Source organism: Rhinolophus sinicus, linkage group LG13, assembly GCF_036562045.2.
Source record: "Rhinolophus sinicus isolate RSC01 linkage group LG13, ASM3656204v1, whole genome shotgun sequence".
Taxonomy (NCBI): domain Eukaryota; kingdom Metazoa; phylum Chordata; class Mammalia; order Chiroptera; family Rhinolophidae; genus Rhinolophus; species Rhinolophus sinicus.
The window spans coordinates 22,671,553-22,690,429 of record NC_133762.1 but is presented as its reverse complement, the minus strand read 5'-3'; the positions used below and the strand labels follow the sequence as shown (position 1 = coordinate 22,690,429).

At 42.5% G+C, this 18,877-nt stretch overlaps 1 protein-coding gene across 2 annotated transcripts in view; it reads left to right on the top strand.

Annotated features, from left to right (window-relative positions):
- The first annotated feature begins 3,472 nt into the window (after positions 1–3,472).
- DOK5 (docking protein 5) overlaps positions 3,473–18,877 on the top strand; it is a 127,227-nt gene continuing 111,822 nt past the window's right edge. The window contains exon 1 of one of the 2 annotated variants that reach the window (XM_019726052.2): positions 3,473–3,917. In XM_019726052.2, coding sequence (XP_019581611.1) covers positions 3,852–3,917 — 66 coding nt within the window. In that variant the 5' untranslated portion in view covers positions 3,473–3,851. Of the gene's footprint in view, positions 3,918–4,189; positions 4,334–18,877 lie in introns of those variants that run through there. The other variant, XM_019726053.2, reaches the window with a different exon arrangement.

Below are 18,877 nucleotides of genomic sequence, written 5' to 3'. Positions count from 1 at the left end.
TAGTTTTATGGGAAAGTGCCACACAAAAATTTGGAATTTTCTCAGGTAATCTGGGCCTTATGGGTGTATCTGTATAGTTTTATTGAGACGCTTGAGGCTTCAAATGGTCATGGTGCCTCCGACAGAACTGCTTTGGTTGCAAGTGATGGAAAACCTCAGTCTGAGCTAGTTTAAGCAACAAGGGGAATTTTTTAGCTTGTGCAGTTAAATAGTCGAAGAATGGCTCTGGTGAGGTAGAAAGTACACAACACCAATTCTATGTTGTTCATTCAGAAATAGAGCCATGCCGGGATGGAGAATACATTCCCGACTGCCCATTGAAGATAGGTGTGGCCATATGACAAAGTATTAGTGGAATTCAAGAGAAAGAGAGGTCTGCAACACCTGGATGCCACTTTGATTTCAAGGCTGCTCCTCCATGCTCTCCTCCCCCTTCCTGGGCAGAGGCAGTGACCTGACCCATCAGCTAGAGATTGAACTTCCTATCTTCCCAGGACAATCTGCCCACCTGCATTGTTTCATGAGCGATAAACTCAGATCCAACTGAAATCATTGCATTTTGGGGTGTAATTGGTATACCCGCTTCCCATGTGCTTCAATAACATAATGGGTCCCGTGGGAGCAGGATAAGGGGATTTGAGCAGTGTCATCAGGATTTGGCTTGCTTCTCTTTATCTCTTTCTGCTGCTTCTTTGTGGCCTCCACTCTCAAAGCTCCTGGGCTCCATCCATCTAGACTCCATTTCAGCCACACGCAGTGCGAGTCTTTGCCCCGGGATTCAGCAAAAGTAATGCAATTAACTCAATCAGACAGCTTAAGTCATGCGCCCACTGTCTGCGTCTGTTGGTACATCTGATGGAAGGCGGTGTACAAGGCTGCACACCTGTACTGGGGGTAGAGGGGAGATACGTACAGTGGTTTTCGAACCTAATCCGTTCCGGAAAACCGAGTTCTGAAATGTTCAAAAACCAAGGCACGGTTTCCCCTTAGAAAGTAATGCAAAATAGATTAATCCATTCCAGACCTTTAAAATCAACCCCTAAAACTGCATATTTAGCATGAATTTTACTATCTAATGATACCGTAGATTCATAAAATTTATGGCGTTCGTAAACTGAAATGTTCATCAATGCAGATGTTCAAAAACTGAAGTACCACTGTATACTCAAAGTGCAAATGGTGACCAACGTTGAAAGAAGGGAGTCTGGATGTTGCGGAAGCAAACAGAAATGGATATGACAAATAAGAAGTCCTAAGCGTTGAAAAACAGGGACTGAATAGTGATTTTTGTGTGTGTGTCACACTTATCTCCAATGAAACTGAACTGTGTGTGATTGTATGTGCGGTTGGCAGTGTATGGTTGTACAGGTTGTGCACTGCGCAACTCTGAGCACTTCTTACACTGCGTACCTCTGAATTATTTCATTCCCCTTCCACCATGGTATGTTTTGGACAAGTGTAAGTGGCTGTCCATCTAGTGAATAGTATAGCACAGTCTGAGTGTTTTGAATGTATAGCAGTTTGACATCACCAAAAACAGACAAATAAAACCATATATTGGATTCAATCTGGCAATTAAAAAAAATCACTTGTCTCTTCACATCTAGTTGGATATTTTCTAGTTTGGTTTTAATTTCACTTCTAGCTTAATTATTTATGGATGTTGATTATATTCAACATTAACTATCAAGGGAAAGATTTCTCAGTCTGTTTTTTCAGTAATTATCTCTGTTATCGTGAGCCATTTACTTCAAGCTCTTCAGGCCTAAATTCCTTTACTCTTTGTTTTTACGATACTATGGATTTGGTCTACAATGATATGTTGGACAAATGCCTTCCATGAACACATCTATTTCATGGCAACCATGGGCAGTTTTTTTGTTTTGTTTTGTTTTGAAGTTCTAAGCCTTCAAAGAGAATTCTTTAAATGATTTTTATCATTTCATCCTCTTTTGGTGAGAGGTTTAACCTTAAAATATCATTTATATCAAATGACAACGTGATGACAGAGCTAATGGTTTACTCCACAGCAAAAAGAGTCCTTCCTGCCAGAATATTTGCTTTTTGATTGTCCCAATTTAGTCTCAGTTCTCCTATGACACATTCTTGGGTCTTTCTCTTCTTTAAGTGACACCCTTCAAACCAAGGTGACTCAAAGCTGATGTTCCCAGTGAGAAAGGAAAGATTCATATAATCTTAGAGTTGAAAGGCCTTTGAATGTCATGGGATCAAATACTCCACTAAATAAATGAATCCTTTTCTCAATAGGTCAGAGCAAAGGTCACACAGCCTTGGTTTGGTCACCTCCAGGGACCAAGGATGATCCTATTTCCGATGCCATATTTGCCTTTGTGGATAGTGCAAATGATTACAGGTCTTCCTTGGAAAGCAACCAGAAACGGCCATCCCACATGACACCCGTTCTTCAGAAGGGGTATCGGACAGTGTGTTTACCTGGTAAATACACATACCTCCTTTCACTCCTAGCCCTGTGGGACCTGAGGCCAGTCTCTTAATTCTTCGGAGCTTCCGTTTCTGTAAAATGTGGCTGATAGTTTCTATCTCATTATTCCATTAACTGGATTAGCACAATGCCTAGCAGTCCGGTGCCCAATAAATGGTAGCGATTACCAACTCAAGCCTGTTTCCGGAAACTAGTACCGTCAGGGGCAGGTGCATGCAAAGTCTGGTCCTCCTTTAATTTCATTCTACAGGCAGCGTTCCAGAATGGTTATGAGGGTGAGCTCCATGGCCAGGCTCTGGAGTTGTAACTATGGACTTGGTATTTACTTACACAAGGGGATACCTAACTCATAAGGCACAGGGGAGTTGAAAGGGCCTAGAGCAGTACCTGAGACTAAGGATTTATTGAGCACCTGCTCTGGGCCAGCCTTTGGGGATACACATATTAATGAAACCAGATCTTAGCCCCTGGGAAACATATTAAGGTGGGAAAGACAAACTCAAACAAGAAAACTGTGGTAAATGATGTCATGGAGGGCTGGGGCCAGTGTGCCAAGAAAACCCGAGGGAGAGCACAGCTTAAGCCCTGGCAGTATCCCTCTCCTCATATGCCAAGGTCAAGGCAAACCTTGGCAACACCCCCGCACCCCCACCCCAACACACACACGCACAACAGAGGTAAAAACCAGCCCTTTTCAGGGAAGAGATGAGGCTGAAGGGAAAGGCAAGGTAGGAGGAGGTGGGGAAAAAGTGAAATTTCCTCTCCTTCTAAAATAAGCCAAGGCGCTGAAAGAGAGGGAGCGTTATCTGGGTGGGCTGTCAGCGAGGTGAAGGAGGGGTGGGGGTGGGGGTGGAGGCAGGGCGCGCTCGGGGGTCCAGGAGGAGGGGAGTGATCGGAGGGGGAAGCGGGCGGGGCCAGGTGGAGGAGGGGGGACCAGGGGAGGGTGCGAGCCTGCGGGTGGCCACCGTCGGGCGCGGGGACCCGCGGGGCTCCTCCCCTTCGACCCGACTCCTTCCTCTTCCTCCTCTTCCTCCTCCTGGGCCGGGGGAGGAGGCAGGGCTGGATCCCTGAGCAGCCACCGCTCCTCCTCCTGGCAGGCTGGCTGATGAGTCAGCTGACGCCGGCGCTCCAGCCTCGCCTCGCGCGCCGCGCTCTCTGCGCTCCCCCAAAGTGGCTGCAAGCCGGCCGCCCACTTTCAGGGTGGGGGGGGGGGAGGGCAGAGAAAGTGATGTGCGCGTTCTAAAGCCACGCCGAGCAGCAGCCGAAGCAGCTTCACCTCCTCAACTTTCTCCCCCGCCCCCACGCCTTCCCTTGACCCTGCCCTCCACCCTCCCCAAAGCCACTTAGGGTGCGTGCGCTTGGGTGAGGGGGTCACCGGCTGTCCGGGATGGCTTCCAATTTCAATGATATAGTGAAGCAAGGGTACGTGAGGATCAGGAGCAGACGCCTAGGGGTGAGTATCAATCCTTTTTTTTTCTCTCTTCTGTTCGCCGGTTCAATTGTCTTTCTCCGGAGCCAGCATCCTCGCAGGGAGGAGGCAGAACGCCCGGCCGCGCGCTGGAGGGTTGCGCTGTGGTTGTCTCCGCCGGAATGCACACCTCCGGGGGCCGCCGCGGTCAGGCCAGCTCTAGGTATGTAATGGATCTATCTTTATCTCTCGGAGGACTTGGCTTTCTGACGGTGGCCGCGTGTTCGGCTTCAATAGCCACTGGAGCCCATCGACTCGCAATAAATATTTCTCGGTAGCCATGGGAGTTAGCGCTGAGAACCCGGGCGGACGCTGAGCTCGCCGGATGCCCCCGGTGCCCCTCTTCCCACTCGCCGCCAACTTAACTTTTCCGTCGGATGGGTCGGCTGGCTGTGAACAAGGTCAGTGACCCATGTGACCCCAGGGAGAGGTTTGCGCCCAGGGAAAGGTCTCTTCAGGATGCAGGAATGGCACAGTGACCCACCTCCGTCGCAGGTGTTGGCAAAGGCGGTGTGGGTGGCCTCTGCTCAGGCCAACTTGGGGTAGATAGCCGAATCTGAATGGGCCCCTGTCCTTAGCCTGGGTGGCGGGTATCTGCCGCTGGAATACACAGTGGAACCACTGGAAGGTTATTTAGGGTGGAACCTAATACCTGGTCCTGAGCAAGTGCTTCTTAAATAAGTACTAAAAGAATGAATGAATTAAGCGAAGGGTACTTGTAGGGGCCAGATGTTGGCACACGGATGGATGGCTGCTCTCTTAAAACTCCCTCTCTTTTCCCCGTTCATTGATGGAACTTCAGAGGGCACTCATTCTGCCCGTCTTTGGGCTGGAGTGACGGCGAAGGAATTCCTGAGGGCGGGGGAGGATCCTGGAATAATTTTTTTTTTTTTTTTAGTTTCAAACTACCCCATTTCTCTTTGCCTTGTGTCAAGTATTGTTCTGTCTTTGTTTGATAATGTCAGTAATGGTCTGGAATGGCCCTCAGTGGGAGTAGAGTTATAGTGATAAATGTCTTTCTCTACAGATATATGTCACTGGCACCTTTCTCTTATTTGGTCTTTGGATTTTTTTTTTTTTTTTTTTGCATGCCAGATAATTTTACTGAAAAGTCAAAGGAAATTTTACCGTGGTAAACAGCTAGAAAGGAAAACCTGATGGGAAACATGTGTAGCTATTAAAAACTCTTCCCTGATTTGTTTTAGTCCCTTTCCTTCCTTCCTTCCTTCCTTCCTTCCTTCCTTCCTTCCTTCCTTCCTTCCTTCCTTCCTTCCTTCCTCTTTCTTTCTTTCTTTCTTTCTTTCTTTCTTTCTTTCTTTCTTTCTTTCTTTCTTTCTTTCTTTCTTGTCTTTCTTTTCCTTCTTTTCTTCCTTTCTCTGCTGGTTACCATCTTTTAGTAATTATGTCCCTTGTTATTGTGAATATATAAATATATACTTAGGGAGAAATGTAACAGAACTAATCAAACCCTATCTCCCCTGCTTAAGTTTCCTTGATTTTCTTTTTTGCTATGCAGATATTCTCATCAGCAGGAGCAACTATTGTTGGGGTACTTAACTGAGTGACTCTCATGCAAATGGCAAGAAATAATAGGAACTTTATATTTTTGATAACCTTATGGGCCAACCAGAGTATTACGATATGAAAGGCAGTGTTCAAAAACACCATTCTGATTTTAGATTTACTGTCATGTCAGTTGAGGAAATTGTTAAGAGAGATCCATTCTGTGGTTGGGAACATTCCAATAGGAAGAGGCTATGCATTATTAATGCACAAAATGTGAATTATTCATAAGGATCGGGGTTTATGCCAAATTGTGACACATGGTGATTTATTTGAAAGACGAGTTACCATAACTTTCTAGCTTATAGTAATTGAGATTATTTTTCTATATTATTACAACTGACACAATATAGTCCTATGTGTGTGCCAATGTTTATGGACAGATATTTGAAGCAGAAGGAAAGGAAATATAGTTTAATTTGCATTCATTTTATATTTTACAGTATTTTGGATGCCCACGAGCAGCGTACTTTCTCAGGATTTATTCCTTTCGTCTGTGTTAACACTCAAATACATTTTGAATATCTGTTGAATGATGGTATATTGCTCATGGAGAGAAAAGGTCAAAAATATAATCAAAGAAATCTGGTCTTACTTGTTCACATTGGTTTTATCACTAGTTCATTTTTAAAAAAATGTTCTTATGATATGATGTATGTACATAAACCAAGGAGGCTGGTTACAGAGTTGTCAGAAAGCGGTACAAACTAAAGTTTTAAATGGCGGCTGCTAGTAATGGTAAAGACTGCTTTGGAACAATGGTGTAGGGACCCTCTGTCCAAAGTGAGAAATGTTAATGGTATTTAGCTAGGCTTTGTACAGCCTAAAACAGCATGCAACACGTGTAAGTCTCAAGGAGAGGGAGGGCACTGCGTCTGTACAGGGTGGGCACTCTGGACGTGCACATTGAAATTGGCACAGAACTACAGAGTGAAGGCATGACTGTGCAATTCATAAGCCTCTTTAGGAACTAATATGACATAGTGGTTTTATTAATGGAATCCAGACAAGTGTCTGCGGATTAGAACCGTGTTTAGGAGGGTTTATAATTAAACAAGAAAACAGCATTTCATGGTAAGCAGCTGTTGTGCCAAGAAATGCTCCCTTGGATTTGGAAAAAGAAGAGAACAAATTCTGTTTCTATTACTCATTAGCTCTATGACCCTTGACCTCTCTTGGCCTCAGTTTTCTAACCTGTACAGTGAACACTATTGAGTTATATTGGGAGCATTAATGAGCTAATACCTGTGAAAATGCAATGAAAGCACACAACACTGATTCTGATTGTATTATGTCTTTTATAGAAACAAAGATGAGTTTGGATTGGTGGACAGATATAGGGATTATTGATTTTCTTATCCTTATATCTAGAAGTGCCCTAAAGCATAAATGTTTCTGCAGCTGTAGACATTCTCATTGGATGAAACTTTTACACATTATATACATTTAAGTTATTTATTCTTTTAATGGGACAGGAAACATTCTAAGACCATCCCCATTCAAATGGGTGGTGGATAAGTGGTCATCTTTAGTTGAGATCCTAAACAGTTCAAGCGACTGAGCAATTGAAAATGTGTTGACTTCTGTCTTTGAACATAGAAAAGCTTAATGAAATTCAACATATGCAACTCAAAAATCTCAGTATCTTCACATCTTAATTCTCTAGCTTAATCTCCATTGGTTCGTGGAGGTCTCAAGCTGTGCCCTGGTACAGCATTTGTTCAGGAATGTCCATGTTACTATTTGGGGGGCTGTGGGGAGGGAAGGGGAGCAGCTGTCTACTATTATTTGGCTAGTCCACAAAAGGACCTCAAAATTTATTCTTAGCTGAGTGGTGAATCGAGCGATTTGTACATCATTAACCTGGCTGAGTGTGTGATTAAATGGCACATTCGAACTGTCCTCATTTGGTTTCTTCCTTTACCACTGAGAGGACTTCCCGGTCAATAATTGCTATGACTTGTCCACCATCCAAGCCTCAGAGTTTAAATTCAGACTTATTCTGTTTCTCTGCACTCAACCCCTCCATTGCTCATCTCTAAATACGCCTGTGTGCTCTGTCTACCAAGGAGCTCCTCTCCTGTGTAGTCCATTTCTCAACCTGGAGGTCTGACAGATGTCTCAGACTTCTGAGTCCAAACCCTTGATTGATTTCTCCAAACCGGCTTCTACAGGAGTCTGCATCTCAGCCACTAGAGGTCCCAACATTTTAGTTGCCCTGGTAAAAATCAAGTAAGCAGGCAAGCAAACATTCGTGTCATTTCTCTTGCCTTCCCTCCTCTCTCACTGCCACAACCCATCATCAGGAGATTCTGTGGACTCTTTGAAACAGATCTAGAATCCGACTCTCTCTCACACCATCTACTCTTACCACCCTGGCCCAAGGCCCCGTCATCTCCTCCTTGTAATATTGCAGGAACCTCCTAATTTGTCTCTCTGGCTCAAACCACCAGTGTCTTTCCTTGCAAATCACAGGAAAAGCTTTGGCAGGCGCTCTGAGACCCCTTGCTGACTCGGATCCTTCTCTGTTGCTGTTCTCTCTGCTTGGAGTGCTGTTCCCCCAGGCGCCCGCCCTTCCCCCCTTCAGCCTTTCCTCAAATGCCACCTTCTCGTTGAAGCCTTCTGGGCACAGTTTTGTTTCTTCCCTCCTCCCCCCCTTCTATCCCTTCCTGTTTTTCTCTCTAGACTTATCATCCCCATCATATACTGGTCTGTATATTTTCCTTGTCGATTGCCTGTATCTCTCAAATACCATGTGAGACTCCACGAAGGCTGGGAATTCTCTTTTAATTATATTATAGCTGCACCCCCCCCTGCCTGGAACAGTGCCCAACAGAGACCAGGCACCCGATGAAGGTGTGTTGGGTGAATGAACGAATCCATCACTGTGTACTGGTTTAAAAGCATATTCTCTGACATGAGACTGTCAAAATTCCAATTCCCTGGCCGGTTATGTGACGTTTAATGAGTTATTTAACATTTGTAAGCCTCAGTCTTCTGTGAAAATAGCGAGACTCATAATACCTCCCTAATAAATGACCCTCATAAAAGGGCTTAACACAATGCTGGATGTGGTGGAAACCCAATTAATGTTTATTACTGCTCTCACGCTTACCACTCCCGTACTGTTAGAGGACAGTGGCACTGAGCTGGTTATTGTTTCCACTGCTTCTACTGCATAGCTCTCACCCACAAAGAACTAGATGATTAGTTAGGAAAACAAACTTAATATCCATAAATAGCATACCAGCACAGACAGTGTTTGCCCGTGATGCCAGCTATAGAAGGAATATGTGCCATTGTAAGGTTTTTCATGATCCTTAGATAAATGGCAGAGATACCAAGGACAGAAAGAAAAAAAATCGTCCCCATGGAACTTTGGTTTGAGTGAGCTCATCAGACTGGGAGGTCTTTCTGTTCATTTGGGGTTTTTCTGGGTGGCAGAGAATGAATTTGAAAAATTGGTTAGTTAATGGCCAGATTTTAGGAAGACAGATTTCTCACCCCTCTGTTGCTGTGTTTCACCCGACCCCAGTGTGCCGAAGAGGCCCTACTATTTCATTTGGAGGTTTTGGATTTACAGATGATCAGGAATCTGCATTTTCGTGGCACCGTGACAAAGTTATAAATATAACATGAAAATCATAGAAGTAGAACAAATTCACCATATACTCTTGGTGCACACGTATCTGTACACACGTGTGCACACACCAACACACATGGCCATTCAGTAACATATATGAAGTGTGGGTTTTCTTCCTCAGGAGAAAGAGACCTTGGAGATAACTTTATCAGGAGTGAGATTTTATGGTCAGATAGAATACGCAGGCCAAAGTCAAGACTACGCAGGCGTTGGACCCCATTTGAATCAACTTCACCGGTTTCCATGTTGGGAGTACTTTCCAGCTGGTATTTTAGCTACTGTCATTCAGTGGTCCATGTGGATGGTGGGATTAATTATGCATAAAATCAGCTTTTAATCGTCAGCCCCAAAACTGATTTAAGCAAAGAATGGCCAATTCAGGGACTTTGTGTGTAGATATAAACCAAATTCCTGATGTGATGGCTTTCCCCACATCTGCCAATGTATTTTTTTTTTTGGTCATATTCATTAGATGACTAGAAATATTTATTTTTAAGCAGTTTTGTAATTTTGTTGGGGAATCATTAACTTTGGTATTTTAAGAATTTAAGTTTCATTGGGGATATATTTGCTGCCATTTATTGTATCACTCATCAACTATTCGTTGAGTGCCTACCGTGTTTCCCCGAAAATAAGACCTAACTAGAAAATAAGCCCTAGTGTGATTTTTCAGAATGACATCCCCTGAACGTAAGCCCTACTGCGTCTTTTGGAGAAAAAATTAATATAAGGCCTGGTCTTATTTTCGGGGAGACACGGTACTACTGTTAAGCTCAGGATAAACCATCTTTAAGTGAGACAGGTGCAGTCAAACATCCTCAAGGAATTAACATTCTAATTCTGGACTTACACTGTTAACTTGAAATTAATATATTCACTCTAATTTTAAGGTGAACTAGTCTGAGTAACAGGTCAAACGTTGAAGAGAAAAGATATCTTCCAATCTCTCCCTGCTCCCTGTTTGCGAAATGAGGATGGACAATTTTGATTTTCCTCTTACTCCAGGAATGTGATTCCAGTCAGTTAGAAAGAAATCTTTGGAGAGTCTAAGCCAGGAAGAGATTCTGATGCCCTCCTCCTGCCACCCCCTGTTTCTGTGAATTTCGAAACGAAATTGTGAGTTTAGAAATGCCACAGATCCATGCGAACGTTGAAGTTAAAATAGCTTCTTTCTAGCAGGCAGATGGCTACAGTTTGGATAAGTATTTGGATGCTGATTTTTACTGAGCAGGTGGGGAGGGGACTATCTTTATTTTCCTGGTGTTCTGAGCCTCTGCTTATGCCCTGGATCCCGGAGAACACAAGTGTTAGCTGTGCGTATTATGTTCTTGAGTGGAGTCCTTGAACAGGCTCTGGAGAGAGGATGCAGGAGATTTTTGTTCTCAGATGATGCTTCAGAGCTTCTATCAGATTTTCAGAGTTTGGACCTCCCTGGCCCAGACCCTCTCACCTCCTACCCTCTGCATCTTCCAAAAGGTTAAGAACCACTGTCTCATTTTTTAAATTATTATTATTTTTAGTTTTAGATAATAGTAGGTTCATGTGCAATTGTAAATAATAATACAGAGAGATATCCCCCGTCCTTTATCCAGCTTCCCCCACAGACATCTTTCAAGTCTGTAGTGCAGTTTCACAGCTGGTTTACTGACATTGCTACAGTCAAGATACAGACGGGACATTCCCTCACGGCGGGGTCCTTCCGTGAGGGTGAAACTCAGTGAATCAATAATTAGTTTGCAGTTAGATTCACCCTGATAGTCCACTGTTTTCTTTTTGTTTCTCCCCTCACTAATTGATTTAAAAGTCTGTTTTGTTCCCTTTCCTAAGTCTACACATGCCTCGGTAATCCATTTCATGGATTAACCCGAAAAGAGCAATTTCTTAATCCTCAGGACACTGGAATGGGTTTTGCAACTCCCTTGTAGTTTTCGCTAGTGACACACAAAGCCCCAGACCTCGGTGGCGGAGTCCAGAGATAACATTATCTTAAAACGGGCCAGACCCCGGTCAGGCAGGTCCGGGACAGCCTTTGGACCTGCCTGACCGACTCCCCCTTTCCTTTGTTCTTCTTGTGTACCTATAAAACCTTCTGTCCCTTCTAGGAAGGGGAGATGGCCTTTGGACAGGACTCTGCCATGGTCCTGGAAAGTTGGCAGTCTCAATCAGCCTGCTTTTCTTTCCACCAACCTTGGCTCTTGATTTTTAACTTTGTCAAGTAGCAGGCAGCCAGACCTTTGCATGGTACCACTTCCTCCTTTTACAGCTGCCCCTTGGGCTCCCCAATTCCACAACCCTAATGCCCTGACAACCACTAATCTGTTTTCCATTTCTGCAATTTTATCATTTCAAGAATATCATATAAATGGAACCATATAGTATGTAACCTTTTGGGCTTCCTTTTTTCATGGTGTGGACGCAGCATAATTTGTTATAGCCATTTCACCTGTTGAAGGTGAATTCCATTTTGGAGTGGTGGTTTGCAGTTTGGGGCTGTCATGAATAAATCTGATAGAAACACTGTGTGTGGGTTTTTGCATGAACGTAAGTTTTCATACCTCTAGATAAATACCCAGGAGAGCAGTTGGTGGGTTCTATTGATAGCTGCCTGGTTAGTTTTTTTAAGAAATGGCCAAATTGTTTTTCACGATGGTTTTACCATTTCACATTCACACCAGCAATGCATGAGTGATCCAGTCTGTGTCCTGGCAAGAATTTGATGTTGTCACCATTTTTCGGTGTTGTCTCTAGTTTTTATTTTAGACCTGCTGAGATATATGTATGGGTATCTCATTGTGGTTTTAATTTGCATTTCCCTAGTGGGCAGTGATGTTGAGCATCTTTTCACCTGCTTATTTGCCATCTGTATTTACATTTTAGTAAAATGCCTACTCCTGTTTTGTGTCCATTTTTTTAATTGGATTGTTTGTTTTTTAACTATTGAGTTTTGACAGTTTTTAAAATGTATTCTGGATGTTAATCCTTTTCAGTCATGTGGGTCTTAAGAAAAAATATCCCATGTATTCAATACCATCCTCTAAAGGAACTCCCGTCTCATGTCACCATGGGTGTGAAACTTCTCACCCCAACGCCCCCCCCCCCAAACTTATCCCAAATTTGTCTAAACCTTTATCTTATCTTCCTTTCAGTCATATATACAATGAATACTTTAGTGGTTAATAGAAAGAGAAATTAGCCTGTTTTATGAATGGACTAACTCAAATTAAATTAAAACACTACTTTGAATTCAAAGTTTTACTTAATATAATTTTCTCTGTTTAGCAAAGCAATTAAAGTCTTAAAATGCATTTTATTATCTTAGTGCCACACATTAACTCAAAAGAAATTTGTTTAAAAAAACCTTTAAGAAATCATACCTCTTTGAATCCCCTAGCAAAATTTACCCTTCATATGAACAATTTCTTGGGGTTTCCAGGGACTTTTTTCTGCCAATATGCAGATATTTGGGCTAATTTGCAAAAGAACCATTTTTGAGCCTGGGTTGTATTTCACCAACAGTGACCCCCAAATCTACATGTTAGGAAACTAGTCAGATCTTCTATACATAGCTGTTAATTCAGATGCAAAATGTGGTGTGAAGGGAGGTTTGAAAGGAACATTTCCCTGAGAGTTTGCTGCTGGAGAGGTCTTTGTTCTTTGAATCTGTCTTCTCCACTAATGGCGGATCTTCTCTGATTTTCTCCTGGCTGGTGGTTCCCTCTTGGTATCCAGATTTTCGCTTTTTACTTCCTGCCTCAAAATGGTCTGCCCTGACCACCACATCTAAAGTCTTCTACCTATAGCCCTTTGGAACATTGCTCTAATTTAAGCATATGCATAGGATATCTTAAGATTCATTTTCTTATTTTTGTGCCAGATAATTTCTTCTCCTCCTCCTCCTCCTCCTTTTTTTGGTTACGTTTTCTCCCACTAGGATGTGAGTTCTGTAAGACCTTGGCTATCTTGTTCACTGCTGTATCCCAGTTTTTAACCCATAGTAAATACTTAATATTTGCTGATTGAATGAATGAATGATTTTACTGGCAGGTCAGAAAAATACAATGCGGTATTCAAATATAAGAAGACAAATAGAAAGCTGTGCCTTTGTCCATCCCCACCTACATTTGTTGTAGATTCTATTCTCGAGTGGTAGAATGTTCTAGAATTTCTCATAAATATTGTTAGTATATAACCTGCAAATTCAGCATCAGGGAATACAGCAGTTAACAGTGGAAGTTTGGATTGACCTTCTTAAAATTAAGTTTTATTTGATGCTTTTGGGAATGAGTAATATGTATACTTGGGACACAATTTAAAGGTTCAAGGTTTATAGCATTGAATGATAAGATTTCCTTTCATCCTTGTCCCCAGGAGTCATCTAGTTCCCTTCCCCAGAAGCAATCACTGTGAATAGTGTCTTCCAGAATAGTCTATGTATCAAAAATTAGCGTGTGTGTATGTGCATAATATATAATTACATACTCTTCTACACAATCGTTTTCTTACTTAGCAACATACCGTGTTTCCCCCAAAAATAAGACCGAGCCGGACAATCAGCTCTAATGCATCTTTTGGAGCAAAAATTAATATAAGACCCGGTCTTATTTTACTATAATAAAAGACCAGGTCTTTAATATAATATAATATACAATATAATACCAGGTCTTATATTAATTTTTGCTCCAAAAGACGCATTAGAGCTGATTGTCCGGCTCGGTCTTATTTTCAGGGAAACAGGATATCATGCTTTTCAAGAATTAGGTAGGATTTCAGTATATGGATACATCGAATATATTTATTTACTTATCCTTCCTTCCTTCCTTCCTTCCTTCCTTCCTTCCTTCCTTCCTTCCTTCCATTATTGAATATGTGCATGATGTAGGTGTTATTTTTATGCCCATTTTACAGATCATTCCCGAGAAGTTAAGTTTTTGTCCTGGTCACACAACATGGCAGAGCCTGGATTTGAATTCCAGCTGCATCTCTTTTGGAGCATTGAGTAATTCCTTGTCTTCCTCTGTTATAAACATTGCCGCAGACCACCCCTCATCTCACCCAGTGATGACCATATTGGTGAATCAATTCTTAGAAGTGGGGCTCATTGCCCAAGCATCTTCAGATGTAAAGTTTTATCCACGTTGTGTTGGAGGGTGTGCCCCAGCACGCTATGAGAATGCCCCTTTCCTCTCATCTTGCAAAAAGTGCTCTTTTTCAAGGGCCTGCTAGTCAAATAGGTGAGAAATGGACCCATTTGTATATAGATTTTTCTCAAGTATTAGACTGGGTTCTTGGCAATTTTATGATTTGAATCTTTTTAGTTTTGTAATCTTTTTTTCTTTTAAGAGTGATATTTACTCAACTTAAAAAGTAGTTATTAAGTAAGGGTTTAGAAACCCATAGAAGATGATTTACTTCCTTAGAAAAGCACCTTCCTGGGAAATGCTATATAAAAGTGACCTAGAAGATATGATACATCATATGTTAACTGTAACTATTTGTTATTTTTAATCTAAAAATAAGTATAAAATTGGAAATTTGATCAATATATATTGGGTAAAAGGATATATCTATTGACTCAAATAAATACATATTGACTAATGTAGCCTAACCAATACTTTTCTTAGCTTGGTCAGTCTTATAAGATGCTTCCAGTGGGTCTAGCTGGGAGGGAAGATGTTAATGTTTTTCCTGATAGAATATATAATTTCTGAATATTCCATATATATCAAGAACCACAAGACCTTGCTTAATTCGGAGTCTTGAGCCTCTCTTTTCTCTCTCAGCTCCAGTCACGTGAGCTCCCTTCTGGCCTTCACAGGACACGCTCTTTTTCCTTCACATCCTTTGCACTTGATGCTTCTGTTTATCTGTAACGCTCTCCCATGGCTGGCTTTTCAGTTATCAGCCTGGAAGTCACCTCTCAGAGAGTTGTTTGACCATCCAGTTGCGGGTGGCCTCGCTCAGACATTCTCTGTCTCACCCCCTTTTTGTTTGTTTCGGGCTCGTTCCTCACCATTGTAATAGTTTTTTCAATTATTCGTTTCTTTAGTGTTCGTTTCTTCTACTGGCCTCTGAGCATGGAGAGGGTAAGATCTTTTTTCTGTTTTGTTCATGGCTGAATTCTCAGTGGCTAGAATAGTGCCTGGGCACATAGTAGGTGCTCAATACACAGTTAAGTAAATGACTGAAACCCTAAGATAACATTTTGCATATTAAATTATGAAACAGACAGGAACCTTAGCATATGATGTGTACACATGTTCGGAAATCCCAAGGAATTCTAAGAGTTTTGTGGGATTCTCTTGGGTGATTTTGTTTGTAGCCTTTTTGCAGTCTCCCACCTGCAGTGCTCAGTGCAGGGAAAATACATGGAGAAGAGAAACCTGGCTGGAATGAGAAGGGCCTGATTTTGACCCTGTCGTGCTGCTGGCCATCTGCTGTGACCAGAGCGTGTCCCTGAACTTCTCATACCTCGGCTTCCATTGCGGCAAAACGGAGACATAAATGTCTGACCTTCCTCTCTCACCAGCAGGCCGCCTCCAAGCCAGAAGTGTGATTGTGGGTTTGAAGAGCATAGCAAGCACACGAAACAGTCTCTTTAGCCCCAAGTTGGTCTCCCCAGTGCCCCATCGTTGGCCTCCTGAGTGGAAAATAGCGGAGAAAACTTTGGATGCCACCCTGTTGCTGTGACATGTCTTAGGCCCAAAACAAGAGCAGGAAGCTTTTCAAATGTATGACTTTGGATTTCAAATGGCAGAATTGAATTTCTGGCAAAAGAAAAAAAAAAGAAAAAGGAAAAAAGGTCCATTCTACCACGAACAAAAGATGGTATATTTATCAATTCTTTTTAAGTAGTGTTTTACATTACATGCACATGGTAAAGAAATAAAATAATGCAAAAAGAAAAAGAATAGAATGAAGAGGAAATTTCCCTCCTACTTCAGACGTAGCCATTCGAGGCAGACTCTTGTATATATGTCTGGAGATATTTATGCACAGGCATACATGAAAATGCGTGTGTTTGTGTGTATATAGTTTGTTTTTGCACATACGTGCTCGTATTCTTTAATATTATTACGTATATACACTGTCCCTTTACTTTTAACTTATGTTGGGGCACTTTACAAAAATTTTTATGGATGCCCAACATTCATTTATTTGGTTGTTCCACATTTCTTTAATTAGTTCAGACTAATACTGGACATTTTCAGGTAACTTCTAACTTTTGCTAATTAAACAACGAAGTAGTACCATCTTTGTGCACACACTTACATGTCCATGATTCTATGTGTCTAAGAGAAACCCTAAAAAGGAAGTTGCTCTCGCAAAGTTGTATACAAACATTTACAGTTTTGATAAATAGAGCCAGATTTCCTTCCAAGGGGTTGTACCAGGTAGTCTCCCACTCAGGGAGCTCAGAGACCTTGTTTCTGCCAGCCCTGATGTGTGTGTGTGTGTGTGTGTGTGTGTGTGTGTCCTTTCAAGGATGTTCTCCTGCCTCCTTCCTTGGCTCAAGCCCCTCTCCCAAACCTATTCTGTTTATAGCAAATTAGGTCACCTAAAAAATCAGACCCAACCCTATCCTCCCTTTGCGTTAAAACTCTCGAATGCCTTCTCCTTACACCTAAATATTCTGCAATGTACTAAGGCCACTGTGGTCTGGACCCTGCCCTATGTCATACCACTCAAATCATTGTTCGAATCATCGTGCCCCCAAATCAGGGCTCAAATCGCCACACCCCGCAATCCATACTCAAGCCAACATACTCCCTTTAGTTCCTCTTGTGGCCCAGCTCTCTTTCCTTTGTTACTGCCTTCACATACGCTTTTTTTTTTTTTTTTAATTGGGGTACATTAGGGGACAGTGTGTTTCTCCAGGGCCCATCAGCTCCAAGTCAAGTCGTTGTCTTTCAATCTCGTTGTGGTTGGCGCAGCTCAGCTCCAAGTCTAGTCGCTGTTTTCAATCTTAGTTGGGGGGGTGCAGCCACCATCCCCTGCGGGAATCGAACTGGCAACCTTGTTGAGAGCTCGCACTCTAATCAACTGAGCCATCCAGCCGCCCCCACGTACGCTTTTTTGTTGATTAGAAAATTCTTCCTTTTACTTTCTCTACTACCTTCTCATCCTGAAAATCACAGCTGGTGTGTCATTCATTGTGTTGGAGATGCTCTCCTAGCACCATCCCCCATCTAAATGGTGGGAGAAGCCACTGGCCCCATGTGGACCTTGAAATTTAAATTAATTAAAATTAAATAAAAATCAAAACATGCAATTCCTCATTCACACTAGCCGTATTTCAAGTGCTTCAATAGCCACATTGCATTAGTGGCTCTTGAACTGGGCAGCACACATGCACAGTATTTGCATCGTTGTGGAGAATTCCGTTGGACCCTGCTGCTCTGTTTCTTCATTACACTCATAGCCGTTTTAAAATACCCGTCTTGAGAGTAAAGTGTTGCTCCTTTCACACTCCCTAGTCTGTGAGCTCCACAAGGGCGCCGTTTGTTCTCATCATGCTTCTTGCTTTTTCCCATATGGTGGGGGTGGGGGAGGTTCAATAACTTTATTCAATGAGTAGATGGATGATTGGAAGTATTCCTCCCCCCGCTCTTAGCTTTATTGTTGTGCCTCATTGATTAGTAGACCTTCTGGGAAGAGCGTGGAGACTCCGTGTACTTACCCAAGTCCCCATCAACATTCCAGTTGGATTCCTTAGCAGGACCCCAATTCTTTCACCATCATCATCTCGGATTATTTACCCGTTCTCATTGGGCTTGACATTTCAGCATCCCTTGCCTGACTGTGGAATGGGGACTGGGGTTGGGCGAGACCTGTGGAGTGGGCATTGGATGTGCCCCCCAGATCTCCACCCCACCCTTCCAGGACTGAAACATTTCTCTTCCCAGCGGGAGTGATAGGGCGTGTTATATAAAATGACATCTTGCTGCTGATGCTGAAAAAAGCTACCTGGCCAAAAGCAAAGCCACTTTCCTTAGGCACAGCCCACATGCAGTGACTACCCCAGCTTGGGACAACTCTGCAGACATCCAGGTTCATGCGTGTGTGTGGGGAGTCTTCAGAGGACATTGTTGAGAGTACGTCACAGCTGACATGTCCCCTGGACTCCATCCGAAGTGTTGCTCTTGTGATCGCCCCACTAACCTTCTGAATGCAAATCTCCTTAGATTCAGCTTCCTGGCAAACTCAACTTGCAGCAACCTGATTTGTAATTGAAAATCTGCAGCTTTAGCTCAGCCTTCCAAAAAGGGATCCAAGACCATTTCTAAGCATACGTTTTTTTCACTTGATTTGTTGGCCCATGGTATCTCCCTGTATTTCACCCAGTGTTCTCAAAACTAAAATGGTTCTTTAGTTTTATTTTCATAAAATGAAAGTCTGGTGGCTTATTTCATTTACTATTGTTGTTAAAATGCTCCAATCTCTTCAATAGCTTCATCTAATGAATGCGTGAAGGAAATACTTCCATTGGTTCATCACATTGAATTTGGACATTATTAGTATCAACCATGTTTTTCTCTGGGTGGAAGGAGCTCCAAGTAAAGAGTGGGCAAGATTTACATGCATATTCATTTAGCTTTTATTGCTTGAAAGACTTCGGTGTGGTTCTTTTTCCTGAGTACCTGTTTACACCAACCATGAAAGAATTCTGGTTAAAGCTTGTTATAGCCAGAGGAAAGGAAGATGCGTTTGTCTGTGGATTTGATTCCACTTTAATCATGAA